We start from the raw sequence: 25262 nt of genomic DNA, 5'->3' as shown, positions 1-25262 counted from the left end.
CATATCTGCCTTAAAACTAATAAATATACTATAAATCCAAGAGATTTGATAATAGAATTTTTTAACGGTGAAAAAATAGTAAAAAGAACTTTGGAACAATAAAATAACAATTTATACGATTGCAGTTTTGCCTTTTAATATGGCACAGCTAATCTTTAATATACATTTGTGAAAGGCACCATATATTAACAGGGTAAATAACACGAAAAACCAAAACTGAGCCACTTTCTCCAACTTCCTTTTTGTACAAGTGTGTACATTTTAAGGCAGATGCTTTTCTGTGCAAAATACAACAAGAAAAAAAACAACATTATGTTACAAGTTCACACATTCTCAGATTTTTCTCGATGTCATTTGTCAGGATATTTATTTATGGTAAAGCATATTAAAACAATTTTTCCTAATGAAGCTTAAAGAAGTTGATGAACAATTTAAAAAAATTATTTACAGATTTCATTACAGACTCGTCACAGAAAAAGCCAGTCTTTTCTCCTTGTTTCTTCTTTTAGAAATGTCCATATCAATTTGTTCACTATGTCAGGTTGTTCTTGCTGGAGCCCGTGACTGGCTTCTGACAAAATAGTTAGCCTGAAATAGTTCTTAACGTAAATCTTTGTGCCTTCAGCCATCTCAGCCTCCATAAATGCGTCTTTCTCTCCCCACAGTAGTAGTGTTGGAGTGATCACCATGTGATGTTTGAGAGGCAGGCAGCTATAAAAACAAAACACGTGGGCTTGAGACTCACTGTAAACATTAAAATAACATTCCCCCAAAATGTTTCTTTAGGCCACAGATTTTTAAGGAGGGTAATATCACCACCAAAGGGATGAAAATTTGTTCTTGGGAGAGTGAAAAAAAAATTATGCTTTTTATATATAAACCATGAGTATACACACAGTACATAAACAGATATTAAAATTTCATGGGGTGGGGGGCAATTAGGAAAAAAAAATGCCTAAAAAGGCTCTGAAGGGAGATGATGACGAAAAACATGGTTGAGAAACACTGCATTAGGCAATCAATCTGTACAATAAAAAAATTAATGGTCTATTTAAGAAAGGGCAAGATAAAAGTTTTAATTGGATCAGCCATGCAAAACTTATAATGCAGGCTATGAAATTCATCACTATGAAGAATAATTTGCTTCAAAAAGATAACAGAATTTCTGAATAGTGTGATGAAAGGGAGCTTTAAACAGTGTTACTGTTTAAACGTATTTCAATTATTTGTTGGATAATCTAATGCATTTTATGTGAAAATTGGAACCGAAAAGTCAGAAAATATATACGGAATGAGCCTTAATCCTACATGATACTTTATTTATTTCGCAAGAAGATTCTTTTTAAAATATAAAGTTTTTATTGTGTATTTTTTAAATACAGAAAAGTATAAAGAATAAAATCATGCATAATTCCATCCTTAAAAAATGGTCATTTTCTATGCATATCGTTGAAACCATAAGTACAATGCAGTAAATATACACAGTTTATACACAGTATACACATGCAAATTTCATATTAAATTATAATAACTTTCTTGTTTCATATAGTTTTTCAAAAATAATTGTAAAACATACTATTTTATGGCATAATAACCCATAAATGACTGTTCCTGTATAATTGAATATTTAGATTATAGCATCACTTAAAAGAAGGGGATGTTTGGTGTTTTTTTTTTTTTGCGGTACACGGGCCTCTCACTGTTGTGGCCTCTCCTGTTGCAGAGCACAGGCTCCAGACGTGCAGGCTCAGCGGCCATGGCTCACGGGCCTAGCCGCTCCACATCATGTGGGATCTTCCCGGACCGGGGCACGAACCCGTGTCCCCTGCATCGGCAGGCGGACTCTCAACCACTGCGCCACCAGGGAAGCCCAGGGATGTTTTAAGTGATGCTGCAATTAGCATTTTGTGCCCAAATCTTCGTTGGCATTTCAGATAACTTCTTTGGGCTAGAGCCCTGGAAGTGGAATCCCTGAGCTGAAGAGGATACATATTTTTAAAGCTTTTGACAACTTCTGCTAAGCTGTTTTTCAGAAAGGCGGGATGGTATTAATTACACCCCTGTTAACTAAGAATGAGAAGGAACATCTAACTAGACACTCTCCAGCACTGAATTACATTTTTGCTAGTTACAAAAAAGCTTGACTTGTGGCTACTTGGGGTTCATAAAATGCTGCTGGAATATGAAGGATATCACATATGTCCACCAAGGTCTTAACTTTTGATTCCCATGCAAGTGGCCATCATTTGGTTCTAATGCTCCTAAAAATTGAGTTCTTGGTGAATGGGTAAACTGATATAAAAATATATCTATACTTAATTATTGATACATGGATTGCTATACAAACTTGCAAGTCACTTAAATTCTGGAGCTCATAAAGTGTTCCAAAACAAAACATTTTCTAATAGTTACCTGCATATTTAACAACATGTGAGCGTGTAATAGTTGAATCAGTAAGGAAAGGGGACTATTAGTCCCTATTAAAAGGACTATTAGTGAAAAAGTAAAGAGGAATATAAATTCTTCACCAGATCGAATTGAGGGTAAAAGGGAGGAGTTTTCAGAAAATTAAAAGAAAAACATATTCTCTGGTCCTGAGGTTTCAAATTGTTAAATATCACATGAAACGTAAGTTACAGATAAAACAAAGTATGTACAGATAGGTGACTGTAGTTAATACTGTATTACATATTTGAAAGTTGCTAAGAGAGTAGATCTTAAAAGTTCTCATCCCAAGAAAAAAAATTATAACTATGTATGGTGACAGATGATTAACTAGACTTACTGTGGTGATTATTTTGCAATACATACAAATATCAAATCATTATGTTGTACACCTGAAACCAATATAATGCTATATGTCAATTATACTACAGTATAAAGAAAGAAAGAAAGAAAACAAAGAAAAACATTAAATATTTTAAGAGAGTAGGTTTTAGTATACTAAGCTAAAGAACTTAATGGAAAATACTTGACAAAATAATTCTTATTAAAAATAATCAGTAAATATAGTTCTGAAGAACCTAAGGGCAGGACAGGAATAAAGACGCAGATATAGAGAATGGACTTGAGGACACGGGGAGGGGGAAGGGTAAGCTGGGACGAAGTGAGAGAGTGGCATGGACATATATACACTACCAAATGTAAAATAGATAGCTAGTGGGAAGCAGCCGCATAGCACAGGGAGATCAGCTCCGTGCTTTGTGAGCACCTAGAGGGGTGGGATAGGGAGGGTGGGAGGGAGACACAAGAGGGAGGAGATATGCGGATATATGTATATGCATAGCTGATTCACTTTGTTATATAGCAGAAACTAACACACCATTGTAATGCCATTATACTCCAATAAAGATGTTAACAAAAATCAAATATTGGCTCTGTATGGAATTAATATTTTGTTTAGTTAAAAAGAACAAATTATACTGACCTGAAGATATTTCGGTAATGGTTGATTGGACCATTTAATGCTCCAGGTTGAGAAAAAACATAAATATAAGCTTCAAGATCTTCTGCTGTTAATCGACATCCTTTTCTTCCAATGCCAGTGCTGTGACTAGTAAACAGATGTTTCAAAGCCTGATAAGTGAGAAGAGAATAATTAAAACTCTTCAGTTGCCTAATAGTAACTAAATATTTGGCTTTTGAAAGAGAATGATGGTCAGTGTGCAGTGATAGCTCCCAGTTTCTGCTCTAGCCAGGTTGGAGACCTCATTGTTTACAAGCACATTTTATATATTTCTGCTTTCCTGGCTTTATTTTTGATATTATTCCCTTTTAATCCCCCATGGACACTTCACCCTTATGAAAAGTATCCTGTCTTCTTGGTGTCTCTTCACATTCTACAAGGCTGAGCTCAAGTACTATCCCTGCTCTAAAACCTGATATTCCAGTTAACAGTTTATCTATTTACTGACAACCAATCCACACACCTCCCCCTAAATTGTTTGAACTTCTTTTGATCACAACCTAGAGTAACAAACACATGTTACATCATGATCCAGTTCGTATCTCTACATATATATTTCTGAAACAAAAGTTTAAAGAAATAGCCCTTACACTTATTACAGCATGTAATGATATTTTCAATTCTGTTCTACTTTATTTTTAAAAACTCAAATTGCAAGCCACTTTACTGAGTTGCAAAACTTATTTCATGACTCACTAATGGGTCTCCACCTACAATTTGAAAAATACTGCTCTATACCAGCATTTCTCAAAGTGTGTCTCTAAACCACCTGAATCAGAATTATTGGGATTCTTGTTTAAAATTAGATCCCTCAACCCCAAAACACCCTTGCAAAAATATGAAATGACATGTGCAGGAGGTGATTCATTGAAACATTATTTGCAATAGAAAAAGAATGGAGGACTTCCCTGGCAGTCCAGTGGTTGAGACTCTGTGCTTCCACTGCAGGGGGCACAGGTTCGATACCTGGTTTGGGAACTAGGATCCCTCATGCCCCGTGGTGCAGCACAGCCAAAAAAAAATTTTTAATTAAGAAAAAAAAAAGAATGGAAACAAATGTCTGTGGGGGGTTGGATGAATAAACTATGGTATAGGTACATGATGGTGAATTATGTGTTCTTAGTACTCTAAGAGCAGATGGAGATAATCTCTATGCTGATGATGGAGTCATCTGCAGGGTATATTGTCAAGTGGAAAAAAAGCAAGGGTAGAAATAGTGTTTATAGTATGTTATCTTTTGTGTGAGAAAGAAAAGATAAATATATATATATATATATATATTTGCTTATATTTTTAAAAGAAACAATAAAAAGAGGAAACAAAACTAACCAAAATGGTTTTCGATGGGAGACAGAATAGGATGGAGACAGAGAAACAGAGGAAACAGAGACAAGTGAGACTTCTCTGAATGTACCTTGTTTTAGAGTTTTGACTTAGAACCATATAATGTTTTATATAAAGTCATAGAAGTTAAGTGAAAACCTGTCATCTTAAATTTGCTTTGGAAATGTGAATAAGAGCTCATAATTTTTTTCTAAAATATATGTATGTCTACATTCTGTCCAATGGAAAGATCTAGAAGCAATGAAAACTCAGTAACAATGATCACCTTGACACCCAAACTGTGGTCTCTAAATACCATTCCCTACTAATAGGAGCCAGAGTTCATTCAATAAATGACTGATTCCAGATCTGGAACGGGAAAAGTATGATGAACTTAGGACATTAAGGAAGCAATCTATTCCCTGACTAAAAAATGATGAACTTAGGACATTAAGGAAGCAAGCTATCCCTGACTAAAGGGCTCCTGTGTCAAGAGGACATAGGAGCCAACCTGAAGGAGTTCACACTTGCAACAATTTGGGCATCAAAGAGAATAATGACTGTAATCAATTGATAAATATCAAATATATTTTTAAAAATCATGAGCTCATAATGATATGAAAAAAAAAACCCTCATTGGTTATCAGTGGAGGTTTCTAGGGCACCAATTCATTACTCTGGAAGTTGTTTACAAAGGGAAATAATGAAGCATTTGTCCTGCCATTCTTGTGGGAACTGTATTTCAGAATAACCGAATATAGATGTGGAAATTCTCCTTTATACATGAATTCCAGTTAATAAAAGCAGAAAGAATAATATTGGGTTGGCCAAAAAGTTCGTTCAGATTTTTCCATAAGATGGCTCTAGTAGCACTTAGTTGTCTTTAACTTTACTCGAAACAATTTTGTTGTATTGTGACTGCTGTCATACTAGCATGCATTAAAAAAAAACTTATCAAAACTGGTGAATTTTTGTGTAGCCATTTTAATATTGAAGATGAAGAAAAAAAGCAACATTTTCGGCATATTATGTTTTATTTTTTTTTATTTTTTTATTTTTTGCGGTATGCGGGCCTCTCACTGTTGTGGCCTCTCCCGTTGTGGAGCACAGGCTCCGGACGCGCAGGCTCAGCGGCCATGGCTCACTGGCCCAGCCGCTCCGCGGCATGTGGAAAAAAAGGAACATTTTCGGCATATTATGTTTTATTATTGCAAGAAAGGTAAAAACGCAACCGAAACTCAAAAAAAGATTTGTGTAGTGTACGGAGAAGGTGCGGTGACAGAGCGAACGTGTCAAAAGTGGTTTGAGAATTTTCTTGCTCGAGATTTCTCGCTGGACGATGCTCCATGGTCGGGTAGACCAGTTGAAGTTGACAGTGATCAAATCGAGAAATTAATTGAGAGCAATAAACCACGAGTTATACCACACAGGAGATAGCCGACACACTCTAAATATCCAAATCAAGCGTTGAAAATCATCTGCACCACCTTGGTTATGTGAATCGCTTTGATGTTTGGGTTTCACATAAGTTAGGCGAAAAAAAACCTTGATCGTATTGCTGCATGCGATTCTCTACAGAAACGTAACAAAAATGTTCCGTTTTTAAAACAAATTGTGACGGGCGATGAAAAGTGGATACTGTACAGTAATGTGGAATGGAAGAGACCAAAGGCTGGTCTTCATCCAAAGGTGATGTTGTGCATATGGTGGGATTGAACGGGAATCCTCTATTACGAGCTCCTTCTGGAAAACCAAACAATTCCAACAAGTACTGCTCCCAATTAGACCAACTGAAAGTGGCACTCAACAAAAAGCATCCGGAATTACTCAACAGAAAACACATAATCTTCCATCAGGATAACCAAGGCCGCATGTTTCTTTGATGACCAGGCAAAAACTGTTACAGCTTGGCTGGGAAGTTCTGATTCATCATCTGTATTCACCAGACACTGCACCTTCAGATTTCCATTTATTTCGGTCTTTACAAAGTTCTCTTAATGGAAAAAATTTCAATACCCCGGAAGACTGTAAAAGGCACCCAGAACAGTTCTTTGCTCAAAAGGATAAAAAGTTTTGGGAAGATGGAATTTAGAAGTTGCCTGAAAAATGGCAGAAGGTAGGGGAACCAAAGGGTTCAGTAAAGCTCTTGGTGAAAATGAAAAACGTGTCTTTTATTTTTCCTTAAAACTGAAGGAACTTTTAAGGCATCCCAATAGAATAAAAAATCACTGTTTTCTAAAGAAATAATGAACCTAGGCAGTGACGATCAAGGTATGCTAAAGTTATTTGTTGAAAAGTTGGTTGTTAGGCAATTTGGATAGGCTGACAATTTGTGAGCCCACTGGTTAGTGTTAGCATTACTAAAACTGGGACAGCTAGGCATTATGTGCTTCCCTGATGTGATGCATTAGGAAATACACAGAACCACCTATAAAATATTCTTGTCAAATTAAACTTCAGTCTAATCAAGCCTCTAGATCAGTAGCACCTATGAAGTAGGAAAGACAAGGCTTAGCACAACTAGTTAAATAACACCATGATGAAGCAGTCAGTCAAATCCAAAATGTGGACCATTCCTCAGGGCAAATGAACAAATTTCTTCTTAAAAAAGTGATGGTAAAAAACAAAAGGAAAGAACCGTTCAAAATTTTAAAAGGCATAACAAACAAATACAATATGTAGACCTTGTTTGGTTCCTGATTCAAACAAATAAAGTGTATAAAGACAGTTGAGACAATTAAGAGAATTTGAATGGGCATTAAATGATTTTAACAAGTTGTTCATTTTGTTAGCTTTGATAATGGCATCGGAGTTATGTTCTTTTTTTTAAAAAGTCCTTATTGTCAGAGGTACATGCAGAAGTATTTCCAGGTAAAATAATATTATGTCATTTTTTAACCTCCCTAAATATTTAACAGAATGCTGGACAAACAAGAAGCAACTAATTAACTTCAAAGAAACAGATACTACATATGACTCCTGGTGTCAGTGTATATGGTACACCAATACCTGCAGGCTTAATTTTGTTTGGGGGTTTTGTTTACTCCCAAGGGCTTCCACTTCTGCTGTTGTCAAATTCTCTTACCTGGCATTCATATTCTTTCATCTCCCCATGGAACATTCTCTAGAAAGAAGTATGCCTGTAGGGGAACAGGCTCTCAGAAAAAATTAAGTTAACAGCCAGGCACTCAAACATACGAATAGAGACTGTAAAAATAAGTAAGCCTATCGATGAAGCCTTAGAAACATTTATTAAGTTTTAGCATTTGTCTGTTTTTCTTTTCCCTTTTTTTTTTTGGCAGCACTGAAAGGCTTTTGGGATCTTAGTTCCCCAACCAGGGATTGAACCTGTACCCCCTGCAGTGGAAGGGTGGAGTCCTAACCACTTGGATCATCAGGGAATTCCCTGTTTTTCTTTCTTAGAGATGGATTTTAATTTAAAATGTTTCTCATTAACATTATTTGTTTGACTTATTTTTTTGCATAGGAGGAAATGCCTAACAATGCATAACACATAACAGATGTACAATAAATGATTATTTAAAATAAATCAGAACAACATAAGCAGAACCGGTTTTCTTGGGTTTTTTGTTTGTTTTTAGTGTTTCAGTCTATGTTTTATTTTTGACCTCCTAATTTTGTCATCCTCTTGGGCACCAGTCTTTCTTTTTTTAATTGAGGTATAATTGACATATAACGTTATATTGGTTTCAAGTGTACAACATACTGATTCAATATTTGTATATACTGCAAAATGATTACAGACAGTAAGTCTGTAACATCCATCACCATGTTTGACTTACCTTGAAATCATTTATGGAAAACATAAATTCTGGGAACCATGGTATTTGGAAGAAATAATAATAGCTGGATTTGAACAGCTGGGCAGGGTGTCGTAAAATATATTCTGAAATTAAAATACCATGTTAGACCTTATCCAAGGGGTATGAATTACTTACTATTGAAATAACTTCTTTTTAAGGCAATTTCACCTTTGAGATGATCCCATAAAAGAATCTACAAATAAGGCTTCTGTATATTTCTCTTTGGAACAATTTCTATGTTCTTATATTTTATTTTGGATATTTTTTGTATTTTAAATACTTAAAGCACTTTAAATAAGAAGAAAGTTCCACTTTATGAAGTGTTGACTCAGAAAGGAACAGGAAACCCAAAATAACACTCCCTTTTCTCCAAGGTCATTATCAGTGACCAAACACTTTTCCTAAGGATACATGGGGAAGTAATTTTCCCTTGTTGAAAAGATCTTCCTTCCAGGCTGATTTGAATATCTTATTCATATGGCCTCAACAGAAAGTAAAGCCTTTCCATTAAATTCATTCATGTATTGAGAAAATTCATCCATTCAATGAATCTTTGAATATCTACTGTGTGTGAGGGGATTTAGCATTGAACAAGAGAAAAGAGGTTCCCATTCATAAGGAACATACATAATAAATAAGTAATGAATACTTAAAAGATCATTTTAGTTAGCAAAAATACCATAAAGAAAATAAAACAAGGTAATCTGATTGAAAGTAATGGTTGGGTGGTGTGGAGGGACTATCCTTTAGTAAAGGTGGTGGAACAGGTTTCTCTGGGGATGTGGGATGAGACTTGAACGCAAAGATCTAGGAAGAGCATCAAGAACAGAAAGTAGGTACTGGGCTTGGCACGTTCAAGAAGCAGAAAGAAGGCCAGTGTGGCTGATATGTAGTGAATGAGGAGGGGGAGATGGTATGAGATGAGTTTCAGAAAGAAAAGCAGAAACCCAGTCAGGTAAGGCCAGAATGATAAAGATTTTTAAGTGTTTTGGGAAGACAAAAGTTTTAAACTAGGCAGTAATGTGATCATACATATTAAATGTACATATTTGTTGTGTATTGTGTACTATACTTTTATTTTCCTTGCTATAGAGGTGATTGTTTTTTCTTATTTCTAATTGTGTAACTGTATTCAACATGGTTGGAGTTTTTAGAATTATGATTCTCAGGTAAGTGGAGCACTGTTGTGCTATACTTTTTGTAAAGTCATCATCGAATAAGATTTATTCAGCTCCGCATCAAGAGATATCAATACAGTTAAGGGAAAATATAGTCATATTACTTGAAGACTTCATATTAACCTGACCAGGGTTGAACCTATTATTGATAAGATAGTTCCAGAAATATCCAAGTATTTTCTTACTGAAATGACCAATTACAGTTTGTCCATATAGCAGCACCAACAAAATAACATTTACTCTAGGGTCCTGATCAATTGAACAAGCATGTAGCACAACTTCTATTGTCTAACGCAACTGAGAGAAATATGATGAACCTCAGTTTGATATTTGATTCCTAAGCAGCCATGCTATTACCTCAGCTGAGATAGGACAATTGAATATGTATCTGAAATTTAACTTTTATACTTATACAGTATTTATGTAGTCATGTTCCCTTTCTCCCTCACCTACTTTAATTTTGAGGAGGAAATAAAAATATGTTTTTCTGAATTTTTTGTTCCCTGGAGGGCTACTATGGGTCATGACAGTACTGAACCTCAGAAAATTTGACAAGGGTAGTTAAAGCGGACAAAATTATAATTTTTGTCAAAACCAAATAAAAATGTGCCTAGCCATTGTTCACAGGTTTTTTTGTTTGTTTATTTGTTTTTAATCACTCTTAAGATTAAGGGTTCTCTTTATAGCAGAGGTTCTCAGTCCATGTGGACCCCTGGGGATCCTTAAGACCCCTTTAAAGGATACAGATGGTCAAATTATTTCAAAACAATACAATTAGCTTTTCTCATTTTGCCGACATTTGCACAGATGGTACAAAGGCAATAGTAGATATAGCCATTGCTGCCTGAGCACAAATCAAGGCGGTGACACTAAACAATACCAGCAGTCATTGTATTCTTCACCACCACACACTTGCTGTAAACAAACAAGTACATAAATCCATAAAATTAAGTGGCGGTTTCACTTAAGAAGGTCTTGGATGAAATAGCAAAAATTATTAATTTTATTAAATTTCTACCTTTTTGTATACGTCTTTTTAACATTGTGATGAAATAGGAAATAAGGCAGTTCTGTTGAACACCCAAATACAATGATTGTCTCGAGGAAAAGCACTTCTGCAATTGTCTGATAAGTTGAACTAGCTGCATTTTTAATAGAACAACATTTTTACTTGAGAGAACGACTAACTATCATCAGTCAGATTGGGTATTTAACAGATAGTCTCTTGAAAATGAACAAAGTGAGCCTGTCACTTGAGGGAAAACAACCAACAGTGTTTGTTGTCAATGATGAAGTTCAAGCTTTCAAATGAAAATTAGAATTTTGGAAACTTGTGTCTGCTACTGTGAGCTTGACAGCTTTGCAAAGGCTTTTTTGATGCAACTGGGGTGATATTAATGAACACGATTTGATAGCATATAATGAAATGTGTCAACTTATGGAAGATCTGCATAACTCAATGAACCAATATCTTCCAATGCGTGATGATTGCAAAATCATGCATAGGTAGAAAAAAAATCCATTATGCATTTTAATGTGACAGAGTACAAAAGGTTCATTAATATGACGTCAGATTCCACATTGTTACTAACCTTTAAGAAATAACTAATTTTTGAGTTTGGTGTAGTATTAAAGGAGAACATATGCAGTTATTTGAAAAGACTATTAAAATTCTCCTCCTTTTTCTAATTACAAATCTGTGTGAGGCCAGATTTCTTCATATACTTCAATTCAAACATCTGCAACAGATTGAATACAGAAGCAGCTATGAGAATCCAGCTGTCTTCTATTAAGCCAAAAATTAAAGAGGTTTGCAAAAATGTAAAACAATGACACTCCTCTCACTAAAATTTTGTTTTCGAAGATGTAGCTAGTTTTCAGTAAAATGTTTATGCTAATATGTACTGGATTAATTATTTTTAAAAAATGAATTAATACATAAACATTTAAAAAATTCTCATTTTTAATTTCCAATACAGTGAATGTTTATGGATATAACCCATATAAACAAATGCTCAATGGGGTCTTTAATAATTTTTAGGAGTATAAAGGAGACAAAAAATTTGAGAACCGCTGCTTTAAAGAATGCTGCCATTCCTGACAGCCAAAGGAGTCAGGCAAGAGGAAAATTTATTTCTAGGCTGTCAAGATTCATTACTGTCAAAGTAATGTTACTGCATTTTCCCTTTAACTCTTTAACTCTCCCTAAGTTAGCAGTAAAATGTTTTCTAAAAAGAAATAAAATTATGCAAGCAAATATAAAGCAACACTTCCTGTGACTCTTCAGGAATATTTAAAGCTGAGATAGCTGACATTATCATGTGATAATATCATATTTTAGTCATTTAATTTAAAAAAATATTATGTTAATCAACTTTTGCTGTTTTTAATCCGTGTCAGTGACAATAGTGAATTGTCATGCTATGAAAGATGTCTTAAAGGAAATTTAAACTCACCTGTAAATACATTTGGATGAGGGAAGTTAATAACAATAAGCTTCATCACCATTTCAGGATAACAGATGGCAATTAGCCAAGCAATCATGCCTCCCCAGTCATGGCCAATAAGAACACATTTGCTATACCCTGTAATTGAGAAATGAATGTTGGCATCATTGAAAAGAAACAGGTGGGTACATCATTACCGCACATAAAATAGGTATGTTTCTAAAACTAATCTTTCTACTCTCCTACCCTAATTATGCACTTTGTGCAGACATTGCGTTTGGTGTTTCCAAAACCCTGTATGTCTGAATCACCTAGGGTAGCTTTTTAGAAAATTTAGATGCCCAGGATCCATTATAGACCTCAGAATCTCTCTTGGGAATTTATACTTTAAAAAAAAATTGGAAATAGTTTAGCTCTGGTCACATAAACCTGAGTTTGGAAAGCCATGGTAAAGACTACACATAATTAGGTCATAAGCAAGATTACATTATTCATTTAACTGGAAAATTTCATGATGACAAATTTAGCCAAGTTTGACTGAATTACCACAAAATGTGAAAGAAATATGGCTGTCGGAAATCAGTGTCTCTGAGTCTATTTTACTGTAATCACAGTAAATTACAACACTGCATTGACACCCCCAGACCTCATCCATTTTTTCCCCTCTAAGAATATTGACCTGATCTACGTTCTTATTAGATTGTTGTAGAAAAGGGTCTTTAATTTGATTTCATGGGTTTCTCACTATACTGGCTCTGTTAACATATCGATGGTAGCAGCTGGGTTTTAGTCAAAAGGGATATAGTGTATTAGATTATTGTTAAAAAATATTTACTCCTCCCCTCTCCCCACTGCCATAGAGGTAGTATACTTCACTGCTTCCCCCCCTTTTATTAATAAATTTATTTATTTATTATTTATTTTTGGCTGTGTTGGGTCTTCGTTGCTGTGCACGGGCTTTCTCTAGTTGCGGTGAGCAGAGACTACTCTTTGTTGCGGTGCGTGGGCTTCTCATTGCGGTGGCTTCTCTTGTTGCGGAGCACGGGCTCTAGGCACTCAGGTTTCAGTAGTTGTGGCATGTGGGTTCAGTAGTTGTGGCTCATGGGCTCTAGAGCACAGGCTCAGTAGTTGTGGTGCATGGGCTTAGTTGCTCTGCAGCATGTGGGATCTTCCCGGGTCAGGGCTTGAACCCATGTCCCCTGCATTGGCAGGTGGATTCTTAACCACTGTGCCACCAGGGAAGTCCCCCCCACCCCACCATTTTTCTGGCCATGCCAAAAGACAAGCGGGATCTTAGTTCCCCAGCCAGGGATCAAACTGTGCCCCCTGCAGTGGAAGTGCAGAGTCTTAACCACTAGACCACCAGGGAAGTTCCTTCACCACCCCTTTGATGTTTTGATGTTAAACTTGGCAGTGTGATCTGTTTTGGTTTTGTGGTGGGTGTATGACTTGATTTGGGGCTCAGCCATATGACTTGCTTTGACCAATGAGCTGCGACCAGAAACGTGAAATATGCTTTTGCATCTGGGCTCATACTCTTGCCACTTCAACCATAACCAGGAGAAGAGCTTCCCGCAGATAGCTGCTCCGCTTTAGCTGGGGCTCCAGCCCCATTCACAGTGAGAAGCCAATCCCAGCTGGACCTGTAGCCTGAGGCAAAGACCCAGAGGGGTCCAGCCTACAGTTGACCTGAAGATCCAGGAGCACAGGCATGAATGCCTATGGCTGTATGCCACTGAGTTTGGGGTGGTCTGTTACACAATATTATTGAGGCACTAGCTGATCAATACAAGAAAGATAATGCAAGTGTTTTTGCATCTTACAACACGTTTAAATAAATATTTAGGTGTTGGTTCTGAAGAAATAAAATTTCTGAGAACAAGAATCAAATTTCTAATAATTAGTTCTGAAAATAATAGTTTACCTTAAGTCAGTTCTTAAAAACAAATTTTGAGAGTCACTTTTGGCTGTTAGAATAGTTATTCTGGTTGTGTTATTTTAAGTTGCCTTTATAAATATTTTGAGCTGTATGAACCAAGGTGACAGGATCTAGATAACAGCTCAGGTAGATGGAAGAAATGAGGTAATCAAATTTACAATTTGTTGAATGTTAGTCCCTTAAAAAGAATTAACACTGTTTTTTAAAACCTACCTAAAGAGTCTAAAATATCCTTTATATCTGTAATTAGACAGTCCAATTTATAATTCTCTCGATGAATGGGAGCATCTGTTTCTCCATAGCCTCTCAAGTCCAACGCTACAACTCTATATTCACTTTTAAATTCCCTTAGTTGGTGACGCCAAGAATACCTGCAGGAAATAAGAAACGTTAAAAATACCACAGTAACTAATACAAAGAATAACATTACAGATTTTCTAAGTGGAAAGCTGTAAGAAACTCCTCGTTTTTGAGAAAGGTTATATGGCTGTGTGTGGGCAGGAAAGAAAAGAACTGTTTGAGAAATAAGCACTGACGTTCTTTATTAAAATTATATTATTTTTTTTTACCAGGTCCAGTGGGGTATAACAAAGGGCCAGGGTTTATAGAAACTACAAAATATCAGATACTAAAACCTTAAGAAATGTATTTAAGAAGTCAATTTTCTAAGCTTTTCTTAAATAATGCTCACCACTATCACTGAGTCTGTACCTATAAATGCTTCCGCATACTGCATCATTTGATTCTCTCAAAAAATTTGTGAGATGAAAATACATTTTCCTAGAAGGGAGATTTTACTCACCTTAGTCCACTGTCAAATAGGATTCAATGTTTTTAGTAATAACAATGGGTTACTCATGGATGAAAATGTCTGATGATTAAAAAAAATATTTTCACGGAAAGAATCCAATAAAACAACTACTTAAGATAAACCTCTGGGCTTCCCTGGTGGCGCAGTGGTTAAGAATCCACCTGCCTATGCAGGGGGCACAGGTTCGATCCCTGGCCTGGGAAGATCCCACATGCCACGGAGCAACTAAGCCCAGGCGCCACAACTACTGAGCCTGCGCTCTAGAGCCCATGCTCCACAACAAGAGAAGCCACAACAATGAGAAGCCCACACACCGCAATGAAGAGTGGCCCCCACTCGTCACAACTAGAGAAAGCCCGCTCACAGCAACGAAGACCCAACACAGCCAAAAATAAAAACAAACAAAAAAGATAAACCTCCACTTGCTAAAACAAAATCTTGGGGGGAAGATCCTGAACCATCAGCATAAGCTAGTGTGATATTTAAAACATTTAACAACCAAAATGGCACAGGAACTGACTAATTAGAATGGCCATAGTGACAGCCAAGTCCTAGAAGTTTCTGCTGGGCCAGGTGTTCCCCCTGTGCTTGATAATAAAACTGCAGAATTAATTGAAATACAGAGATCCATGAGATTATCTTCTTCTAATAAGCAAAATCATTATGGATAACAAACAGAAAAAGAGACATGGATTTTTCAAAGTGACTCACTATGTTATGGAACTCAAAATATGCATTTATCAAAAAGCATCTGCATGCACATCTGTCCATGAAAACACAGTGCAAAATTATCTGACACAAGCCAAATGGGAGATTGTTGTCTGGCAAGATTTTTGGAGCACAACAGGAAAGTGAACAGTGATCTGAGATTATAAACCAATAGTGCAAAGGGACTGCAGTGTGAAGTGACACAAAGCCATGAGAACAACGAAGCAAATCAACCACCTTACATCAGCAGGTAGATTATCAAGAAGGGTGTCAGATACATATTTGGAATTATGAATGGATGGAGTCTTCGATCTATTACTAGGATATCTATAATTTGTAAAAATCTGCAAAAGCACTGCCAATTAATATGGATTTGAAAATGTTAACAAAAAGTGTATTTCTTAGCAAGGCCATAGCAATATTGATAATCTTGTCTCTGGTTTGTAATAAACAAATGAAGCTGTTTCATTCCTTAAAGATACTCATCTGTCAACACATATGATTTTATTATTTTCTCATAGCCTTACTTAACATTGTGAATTGATTTTTTTATGTCTTCATAACTGAAGCCCAACTCTTCACTCTTTATAATCCCTCATACTCAATCAATAAAGTTCAGAAGATTTAACCTCTTAAATATTTATTTAATCACTTTTCCTGTCCATCCCTGCTATCATTACCTTCATTCAGGCCTCCATTAACACAGCAGCCTATCGATTGGTCTGTGTCCATTTCATTCCCCTTGGCTCTGTCTTCTACAAACCAGAGTGGTTTAGCAAAAACACAAACTCTTTCAGGTCATTTCCCAGCTTAACAGCTTTTCTTGACTCTCTGTTACTCATAAGGTGAAGCCCAAGCATGTTATTCTGGCAGACAAAACCTCCAAGATTTGACTTGCCTGATCTTCCAGCCTGACTGCTTTATACTCTGTCATTTGCTATATAATAAAAAGAACTAACATCTATATCAGTTTTACTACATGCCAGGCACAATTCTAAGTGCTTCACACATAGGGATGTTGATCTTCAAGGCAGTACTATGAAGTAGGTACTATTATTATACTCATTTTACAGATGAAGAAACAGAGGCACAGATTGGTTCCTGCATGTGCTGAAGGTCACAGATTTAGCAAACAGCAGAGCCAGGATTCAAACCCAGGTGGTCTGGCCTGAGAGCCCATGCTATGCTGCATCTGCGGCACTTATCTACTTGCAGTGAATAAACATGGGTTTTGTCTTTATGACTTTGTTTACGTAATTTCCTTGTCTGAAACATCATCCCTCCCCATCATTCCCCTACTACCCACAATCCCTGTCCCTCACCCCTCATTGAACTCCTCATGCTGGGCACCTCCTCTTCCAGGAGACTTCCCAGTCTCCCTCCTTCACAGGTGGGTTGGGTGGCCCCTTCCATACTCTCCCACTTGTCTGTACTCTCTTCAGTGCACTGGGAAGAGTGTACAGACAAGTGTACTAGATACTAGTCTGTTGGTGCCTGGCACTTCCATTTGATGGTGAGCTCCCTGAATTATCTGGTAGACATGTAGGTGCTCAATAGACATTTGTTGACTGAGTAAAACAATGAACAAATGAAAGCACTGAATTATGATAGTGCTAGAAATACCAGTTGTTCCATAAAACTCTTTTTCAGTTCAAACCTTGAGACGACCTTGAACTAAAGTTCCCAGATTCCTGTTGGGGAATGTATACTCAATTTCTATTAAAATGTGCATTGTTTTAATATCTTAAATACTTGTGTCTTCACTTAGAATTCATTTAATTAGAGATTTCAAGGTAGAAATTTGACTCAAAAAATGTGTACAATCCTGTAACATTTTACATTTAATGTATTAGAGATTATGCAAACATAATACCTGCACGTCATTATCTTATTAATAATTTAAATTGCCTTCCAAATAAATTCAGCTATTGCTATTGTCAATGAGTGGAGCCAAACAATATCTTAAACATTTCTAAGAATGTTTAAGGATTGCAACTGCTATCTTAATAAAGTACAAAATAAATTTTAAATGCAATCTTCCTAGAGTTCATAAATAAATCATATTTGATTTACACATTAACTGTAAACTGAAGAAATCACCCCAGAGATAGACTGATGGGTATGTCATTCACATGAATAAAACAAAACAAACCCCTTGATAGAGAAATGAAACATACTGCAAAATCAGTAACTCCTGACAATATTATAAATAAACAAATCTAGCTATTTTCATCCACATTGTTTATTCCCCCTCTGGTAGCTTTAGGTAATAGCAGAGGACACTTCAAAGAAAGCAACCTCTTTCTTAGTTATTATTCTTAACATAAGGAGGACCCCTGGTTTACCAGGCTAGCCTCTTTGAAATGTAGAATACCCTCTTCCCCTTCACAAGAGAGAAAAAGTTGCAGTCATCAGATTCTGCTCAGCTGTATGGATGACGAGCCTTCACTTGCCTCAGCATTTGAGTAATGACGAATGCATCCCACACAGCTGGTGTATTGCCAGAAATTGCCTGCATCAGCTCAAAATATTTTTAAAAGCAATGCAAATTGAGGTGGAGATAGAGGGGGAGAAAAATCATCTTTGACAAACGGCCTTATTTTGGGCTAATTTAGCTAAAGTTCTCATAGATGTGTATATTGTTTGATGTTTCCTTTATATTTTAAGAAAGAAGACAGAGAATTTTATTGTTTCTGTGTAACATCTAATAGTATGCATTAAATGTCACCAATTCTCAACAATTATTCTTAGTTAATGATGATAAATGCAAATAATACATTACATTTGTATAGTACTTTTCTGTTTAAAAAGCACTTTTACACACATTGCCAATTTATGATTATTTTGTTTTCACTGTACCAAATAATCTGACCTACCTGATCTACAAAGAAGCTTATAAATTCATGTGTATTTAGGCAAAACTTGATTGATAGAGGAATAATATTTATATTTATAATGTAAATTGAAATCGGTTTGAAGTGCCAGATAAAGTTTTTTTGGCTCTTAAAAAGGGGAGAAGTGCAAGAGAAGGGGTTTTTGGAAAAAGAAAAGGGAAAGTTCAAGAGAGAGAGAGAGACTTGAAGTGGCTTAATCAAAACAGCTTTATCCTAAATTCTGATTCAAATTGACTTTTTCCTGAATGGAGCACATGAATGGAATTGACTAGATTGTATAATGGGGAATAGTGGTAATTTGGAAGGAAAGACAGAGTAAGTGTCAACAGAGAGGTCTTGGTTTAGGGTAGGACACACTCAAATAGAAATTTTTGATTAACAGCAATCTCCATGTAGTTGCTCTAGGAATCTCCCTGAACAACCAGGTAGCTTTCAGATTAATGGCTAGCAAAGTTCAGTGAATTCAATATGGTCTATTTGAGTAACTCAGTTTTCAGGGTTTGCTGTTATTGTTGTTTTAAATTATAGCAAGCATCTTGCTGGAGTAACAAATAGTACATTTGGTGAACAGAAGGGGACTCATTCCCATGATCTGCATATATTTCCTAATATATGCTCTTCAAAGTAAAAATATCTCTAGGAGTTTTTTCAAAACTAAACCATTCCTCTCAATAACCCTTTTGGACAAAGCCAAGACTTGATTTTGCAGGAGAAAATGGGTCTGATGTCCAGTGACTAGTGTTGGGCCCCCTCCTAGGCTGTCCTATCCACTGAAGATTCTAGGACATGGACAAGAATCACCAGACATTTCTGTTTTGCAAAAGGGGTCTCATGAAGAGTAAATAATGGGACAATGCTGTGAAAAATGTGCAAAAGTATCATTTCTTAAAATATGACACAGAGTACCTACTGTCCTATATTAAATGGGTATCACTGCTATTTTCTGGGGCTTCTCAAAACAATTACCAAGTGGCTGAAGTGGTTGCAGGTTCATCTTTATCTTCCACATATAAAGAAGTGACGTTCCAGGAGGAAAAAGAGCACGGACAAGTATCGGGGTTAGTATGAGGTACAGAAAGAGAAGAGCCTTTAAATCTTTTCTTTCTAAAAAGTTAACTCTCCCCACTCATATCATGCATTTTATATAGACTGATGATTTAAAATGTTAAAGTAAGGTATACTTACATTGTTGGTTAACTTTTGAATTTTTCTATAAGGTGTGAAATTTGAAAGGTAAAAATCCATGTATGTTATTAGATCATTATCATTCCTATATACCAAGGATATATTAGAGCAGAGGTCAGCTCTGAAGTTTAAGAAGGTATACCTTACTTTCTGGCACTGCCAATTTCAGAAGGGTAGCTGTGACACTCAGAAGAGTGCCGGGCACATAGTAAATGCTCAGGAAGTATTAACTATCATCAGCAGAATCAGGAAATTATTTTTTAAAGGTCTGGGACAATGCTCTGTCCCCAAATTTGTCCCTTACTTTCACTCTTAACAACCTGCAGTTCCACCATTACATATTCCTCACCTACTTCAGAGTTTTAAAGATTTTGTGTCATCCAAAGCCCTGATTTAAAAAGCCTCTAGCTCTGAAAGAGGTATTACCTTAATACACTTTAGTAATACTTTATGAGTGAAAGGGACTTTATTAATAAATGCACTGAGGATGCTAGTGGTGGCACATGGATCTCCACACTGAGTGAATGGGAATGAAGGAAGAAAATGAACATTTATTGAGTATTCACTGGGGCCATGGGAACGGCCTTTCACATATTTTGACTCCCTTTATCCCCACAACTCTGCAAGATTCTTGTAGATTGTGCAGGGTCCTGCAGCAATTAAGTGGCTGAGCCAGAATTCACTGCCCATGTTACTTTATGCAGATTTGACTAACGCTGCAGACTAACATTTTACTTGTGAGCCAATCATGTCATAGACTTTTTGCTCTGGGAAAATGATTAGCTAGATGGGTTTTTGCCATTCTCCATTCTTTTCTTCAATGCCTAATACTTCCTAGTGCGCTAGCAATCTCAATGCATTTATTAATAAAGTCCCTTTCATTTGAAAAGTATTAACTAAAGTGTATTAAGGTAATATCTCTTTCACAGCTAGACGTATTTTAAATTAGGACTTTGGATGACCCAAAATCTTTAAAACTCTAAAGCAAGTGAGGAATATGTAATGGTGGAATTCTAGGTGTTAAGAACAAAAGTAAGGGAGACATTTAGGGACAAGGCATTGTCCCAGAACTTTAAAAACATACCATATATTCTACATTTGAGTCAGTTCAGAGAATATGATTTTTTTTTTTTGGTCCGTTTAGCCATCTCAAGATCATAGCCTTGAGCTATCAAAAATATGATTTTCTTTTTACCACCTTGATATGTACCATCTTTTAAAAAGATATTCATTTTTTTAAAGTTTAATCATGTGATGTTTCATCTGTACTTACTTGGCTCTGTGGGGTTCAAAGGAGAACAGAACATTTTCTTCTAGGTAACTAGCAACTGTGTATTTTTGGCTATAGGTTTTCTTCTCAACGTGAAATATTCCAGTCCTTAATTTGTCCTGCATTCATCTGAGCCTGTTACTATGTGCAGAGGAAAGAGTTCCTTTTCAGATTCCATGAGCCCTCTTCTCCCTCTGCCTTTCCCTCACCCCAAGTCTCACCAAAAGCTGCCAGGTAACAGGCACTCTGATTCTTTGTTTTCTTGCAAATCTCCTTTTCTATCCAATGTTGTATTTTGTCCACAGTAGGTACTATAAAAACTGTTTTGTAATTGACTATTCAGAAATTTGAAACACTAAATGATACTTCTTTTAATTATCAAAAAAAAAATTTAGGATGATAATATGCACGTTTCTTTAAAACAGGAGGAACACCATTCCTGTGATTGAGGAACATTTAAGAATAATAACTCTAGGCCAGTACTTGATCATAGCATGGGGTCTATTAAAAGTCATTATAAGAAAATGACTCTATGATAAGCCGAGTCTTTAGTGCAAAAGAAAAAGTTAGTTGGTAAGTTTACCAGAATTCTGGAAATCCATGAAGCAGCAGCATAAGTGGTTTGCCTCTTTCTCCAGCGGCAACATAATGAAATCTTAACCCCGAATCCTGCAGTGCGAAATAGAGGGCATGAAATTTCAGCGATGTTTTGTGTTGACTGTAAAAAGTAGTACATTTAGTATTTCCATGCCGTTAAAAAAATTTCACTTGCATTATTTTTAATATAAAGAAATAAAATAAGTATATTAATTTTCAAAAAGAAAAAATAACCATGATTTATTAACAGGGTAAATTGAAAGATTCACTTTTGTCAACATTTCCTTCTCCTTCTATTTACAAGGTCAATTTATATATTATGAGCTTCTGAAACAGTCACAATTTTCTTACTGATGTGTCACATTTCATCGCACTCAAATTCTGCAGAACATGTAAATAATTCTGATCTGCATTTATATTCCTGCCATATTTACCTCCTACTCATGTACTTTTCTCAGCTTGCCCATCAAGAGCTGTGCCATCAGTTACATAATTCACACCACCTTTCCTTATTTTTAGTTCTCTCCTTCCCACGTTAGTATTTTCTGTTGAGGTTGCACGTACAGTTCCCCTGGCTGCCTGTTCCTCATGTCAATCAGTGTATTTCTTTTATTTTTTTAAAATTTATTTTATTTATTTATTTATTTTTGGCGGTGTTGGGTCTTCGTTGCCATGCGCTGGCTTCTCATGGTGGTGGCTTCTCTTGTTTCGGAGCATGGGCTCTAGGCGCATGGGCTTCAGTAGTTGCGGCATGTAGGCTCAGTAGTTGTGGCACACGGGCTTAGCTGCTCCGTGGTTGTGGGATCTTCCCGGACCAGGGATGGAACCCGTGTGCCCTGCAATGGCAGGCGGATTCTCAACCACTGCGCCACCAGGGAAGCCCCCATATCAGTGTATTTCTAACAGCCGAATGATCTGAGTGCTCAAGCCTTCACTCTGCATATGGGAGACAAAACTGCCCAAGGAAAACAAAAATCATGGGAATGAGACAGGAATACAGCAAATATAAAACAAACAGAAAAGAGGAAAGTGGAGGAAAAAGCAAGAAAGAAAAACAAAAACTCAGAAGGAAGTGAGGAAAGAAACCAAGACCCAAAACCCAGAGACTGGGTTTTTTTTATCAGATAACCCAAGCAATTGGGTTTCCAGATGTGAAAAAAATCTTAAAGGTCATATAGTTCAACCCTATCATTTTTGCAGAGTTAGAAACTGAGGTCCAAAGATGTTAGCACAGGTCGTAAAGGTGGTTGGGGGCAGGGCTATGACTAGAACCTCCATCTTGTCCTGCCACCCAGGACAATGCTCTTTCCACTCCTTGGTTCTATATCTCTGGGGAAACTCTTTAGGTGGCCAGAGTCAGAAAAAGTGTATTATGAGGAATTCCAGATGATTCTTAAACTGCTTTTCCCCTTCAGGAAGGATGAAGATAACAACTCTGACTTTGCCTGCAACTGCTTTTCCTTTTTTTAAAAGTATTTATTTTATTTATTTACTTTTGGCTGTGTTGGGTCTTTATTGCTGCGCACGGGCTTTCTCTGGTTGTGGTGAGCAGGGGCTACTCTTCTGTGCAGTGTGTGGGCTTTCTCTGGTTGCAGTGCGCGGGCTTCCCATTGTGGTGGCTTCTCTTGTTGCAGAGCACAGGCTCTAGGTGCAGGGGCTTCAGTAGTTGTGGCTCAGGGGTTCTAGAGCGCAGGCTCAGTAGTTGTGGCGCACGGGCTTAGTTGCTCTGTGGCATGTGGGACCTTTCTGGACCAGGGATTGAACCCGTGTCCCCTGCATTGGCAGGCGGATTTTTAACCACTGCACTACCAGGGAAGCCCTGCCCTCCACTGCTGAATGCCTTCCCAGAAGTTCAATAACTTCTTTTATTGGTGGTGAGTCTTGGAAGCTGAAAGGCTGTGGGCACTTGATTGGATTTAGTGAATAAATACTTCATTTCACTTACTATGTGCGAGGCACTGTTCTAAGTTTTTTGGTTTCGTTTATTTGTTTTTACACATATTAACTCATTTAAATTCTCATATCAACTCCAGGCTGAATAACTGTAAGAAAGACATGCCCCTTGGTTTTCTGAACTTCAGCTGCTGGGCAATCTAGTTCCTAATAGGAATCCCAGACCTGGTGACAAAAATATCCTTTCACATAGGCTATTTTTGAAAGGCCTGCGAGTCAGACTGCAGAGTGCATTTCAAGAAGCCATCTCCCTTCACCACCTGGAGCCTCAGGAAATAGAATATCCGAGGGTTGTAAGAAAGCTTGGGACAAGCATGGACAATTAGAGTCTGCATGCATAGTTGGCATTTACTTTTTGTGCCATTCCTTTGGTCTCTGGCACCATAAGTCTGCTTCCTTCCCCACAAACGTACACAATTTATTTATTGTTTCATGTTGCTTAGGTCATCTGTGAATGCTCCATTCTGCTGATCTGAATAAACTCCTGATTTCCAAAGACTTATTCTATTTACTCTTTCAATCTCTAAAATTTGGACGAGGACAGCCCCCTGAGACAGTAGGGCGCCACCAGTAACAATTCCCTACAGCTTATCTGAGCTCTAAAGGGCAAAGAGGTGACAGACGACAGCTTCCCCTTACAGGAGGAGAGAGAACAGAATTATTCTGGGTTGTTGTGGTGGAGGAGGAGGGGACAGTAATATAATAGGACCCAGATTATTAGAGAAATTCCACATAACCTTCTCTCTCTGTCTTACACACACACACACACACACACACACACACACACACACACGCACGCAACAAACAGGGGCCGTAAAGACACACAATCCCGACCCTCTCCCGCGACACCTCGCCCCTCTTGCATCCCCTTGGCACCTTCCCCGTCCCCGCCGCACGCCCTGCGAGCCCCGAGAACACTAGGGGACGCTGGGCCTGGAGTCATGCAAGGATCAGCCCGGCGCCCTCTGCTCTCACAGTCGTCACGTTCCCTCGCGATAGCGCCGGGCCCGCGCCGGCCTTCACCTTGATCCGCACGTAGCAGTGGGTACCCAAAGAGGGGTCGTTCAAGCACGCTGGAGGGTGTTCCCGGGCGACCCTCCGGAAGGTCTGCGTGGGTCCCTTGCCGATGCTCCACAAAAGTTTGAGCAGGTAGACGGAAGCGCAGAGCCCGCAGTAGCAGTAGACCAGGGACCAGAAGAGCAGGGACCGGATCATGACCATCAGGCGGGGGAGGCAATCCCGCAGCCTCGCCATCTGGCGGCGGCAACGGCGGGGTCCGCTGCACTTCCGAGGCGCGGGGAGCAGCGGCGAGCACTTCGGCTACGGAGCGAGACTGCAAGCGCGGCGGCGCGTCAGCCCAGCCAGCCGGTCCGCGGTTGCCGGCTCCGCGCGCGCCTCCCCGCGGGCCCCCGGGCGTCCGTGCCTGGCGCGGGTCCGGTGTCACAGCCCCGGGCTCCCGCACTCACGGTGAGCTCTTGCGACCACTGCGCCCAGTTGCGGAGCGCCGCCCCGCAGACCCACTGCGCTGCGACGTCCGCCCCGGACTAGGTAGGCAAGGGTGGAGACCTGGCCTTCCTCCGCAGAGTAAAATCCCATTTCAGAATTGCTAAAATGTGGGGAAAATGAAGGTGAAACTTTCCCAAATCATCCTAGGTACTGTGGACGGA

At 37.9% G+C, this 25262-nt stretch overlaps 1 protein-coding gene across 1 annotated transcript; it reads right to left on the bottom strand.

Moving 5' to 3' along the window:
• Positions 1-237: 237 nt before the first annotated feature.
• On the bottom strand, positions 238-24905 carry EPHX4 (epoxide hydrolase 4). The gene is made up of 7 exons (XM_007468529.1): positions 24619-24905; positions 21629-21714; positions 14391-14548; positions 12248-12376; positions 8593-8696; positions 3428-3576; positions 238-711 (listed from the first exon to the last, which is right to left on the bottom strand). The coding sequence occupies exons 1-7, from the start codon at positions 24847-24849 to the stop codon at positions 468-470; spliced, it is 1101 nt and encodes a 366-aa protein (XP_007468591.1). The 5' UTR covers positions 24850-24905; the 3' UTR covers positions 238-467.
• Between the last annotated feature and the right edge of the window lie 357 nt (positions 24906-25262).

This window comes from Lipotes vexillifer, unplaced genomic scaffold, assembly GCF_000442215.2.
Source record: "Lipotes vexillifer unplaced genomic scaffold, Lipotes_vexillifer_v1.1 scaffold490, whole genome shotgun sequence".
NCBI classification, from domain to species: domain Eukaryota; kingdom Metazoa; phylum Chordata; class Mammalia; order Artiodactyla; family Lipotidae; genus Lipotes; species Lipotes vexillifer.
The sequence above is the reverse complement of the archived record's forward strand: the minus strand, read 5'-3'. Positions and strand labels throughout refer to the sequence as shown.

Bases quoted from the DNA above. Each gene is read 5' to 3' on its own strand.
- EPHX4 (XM_007468529.1), bottom strand. From the start codon at position 24,849: ATGGCGAGGCTGCGGGATTGCCTCCCCCGCCTGATGGTCATGATCCGG. The intron at 21,715-24,618 runs GTGAAGGCCGGC...TTCGCACTGCAG, and splicing joins ACTGCTACGTGCGGATCAAG to GATTCGGGGTTAAGATTTCA. The intron at 712-3,427 runs GTCAGTATAATT...TTGTTTTTATAG, and splicing joins CATTACCGAAATATCTTCAG to CTGCCTGCCTCTCAAACATC.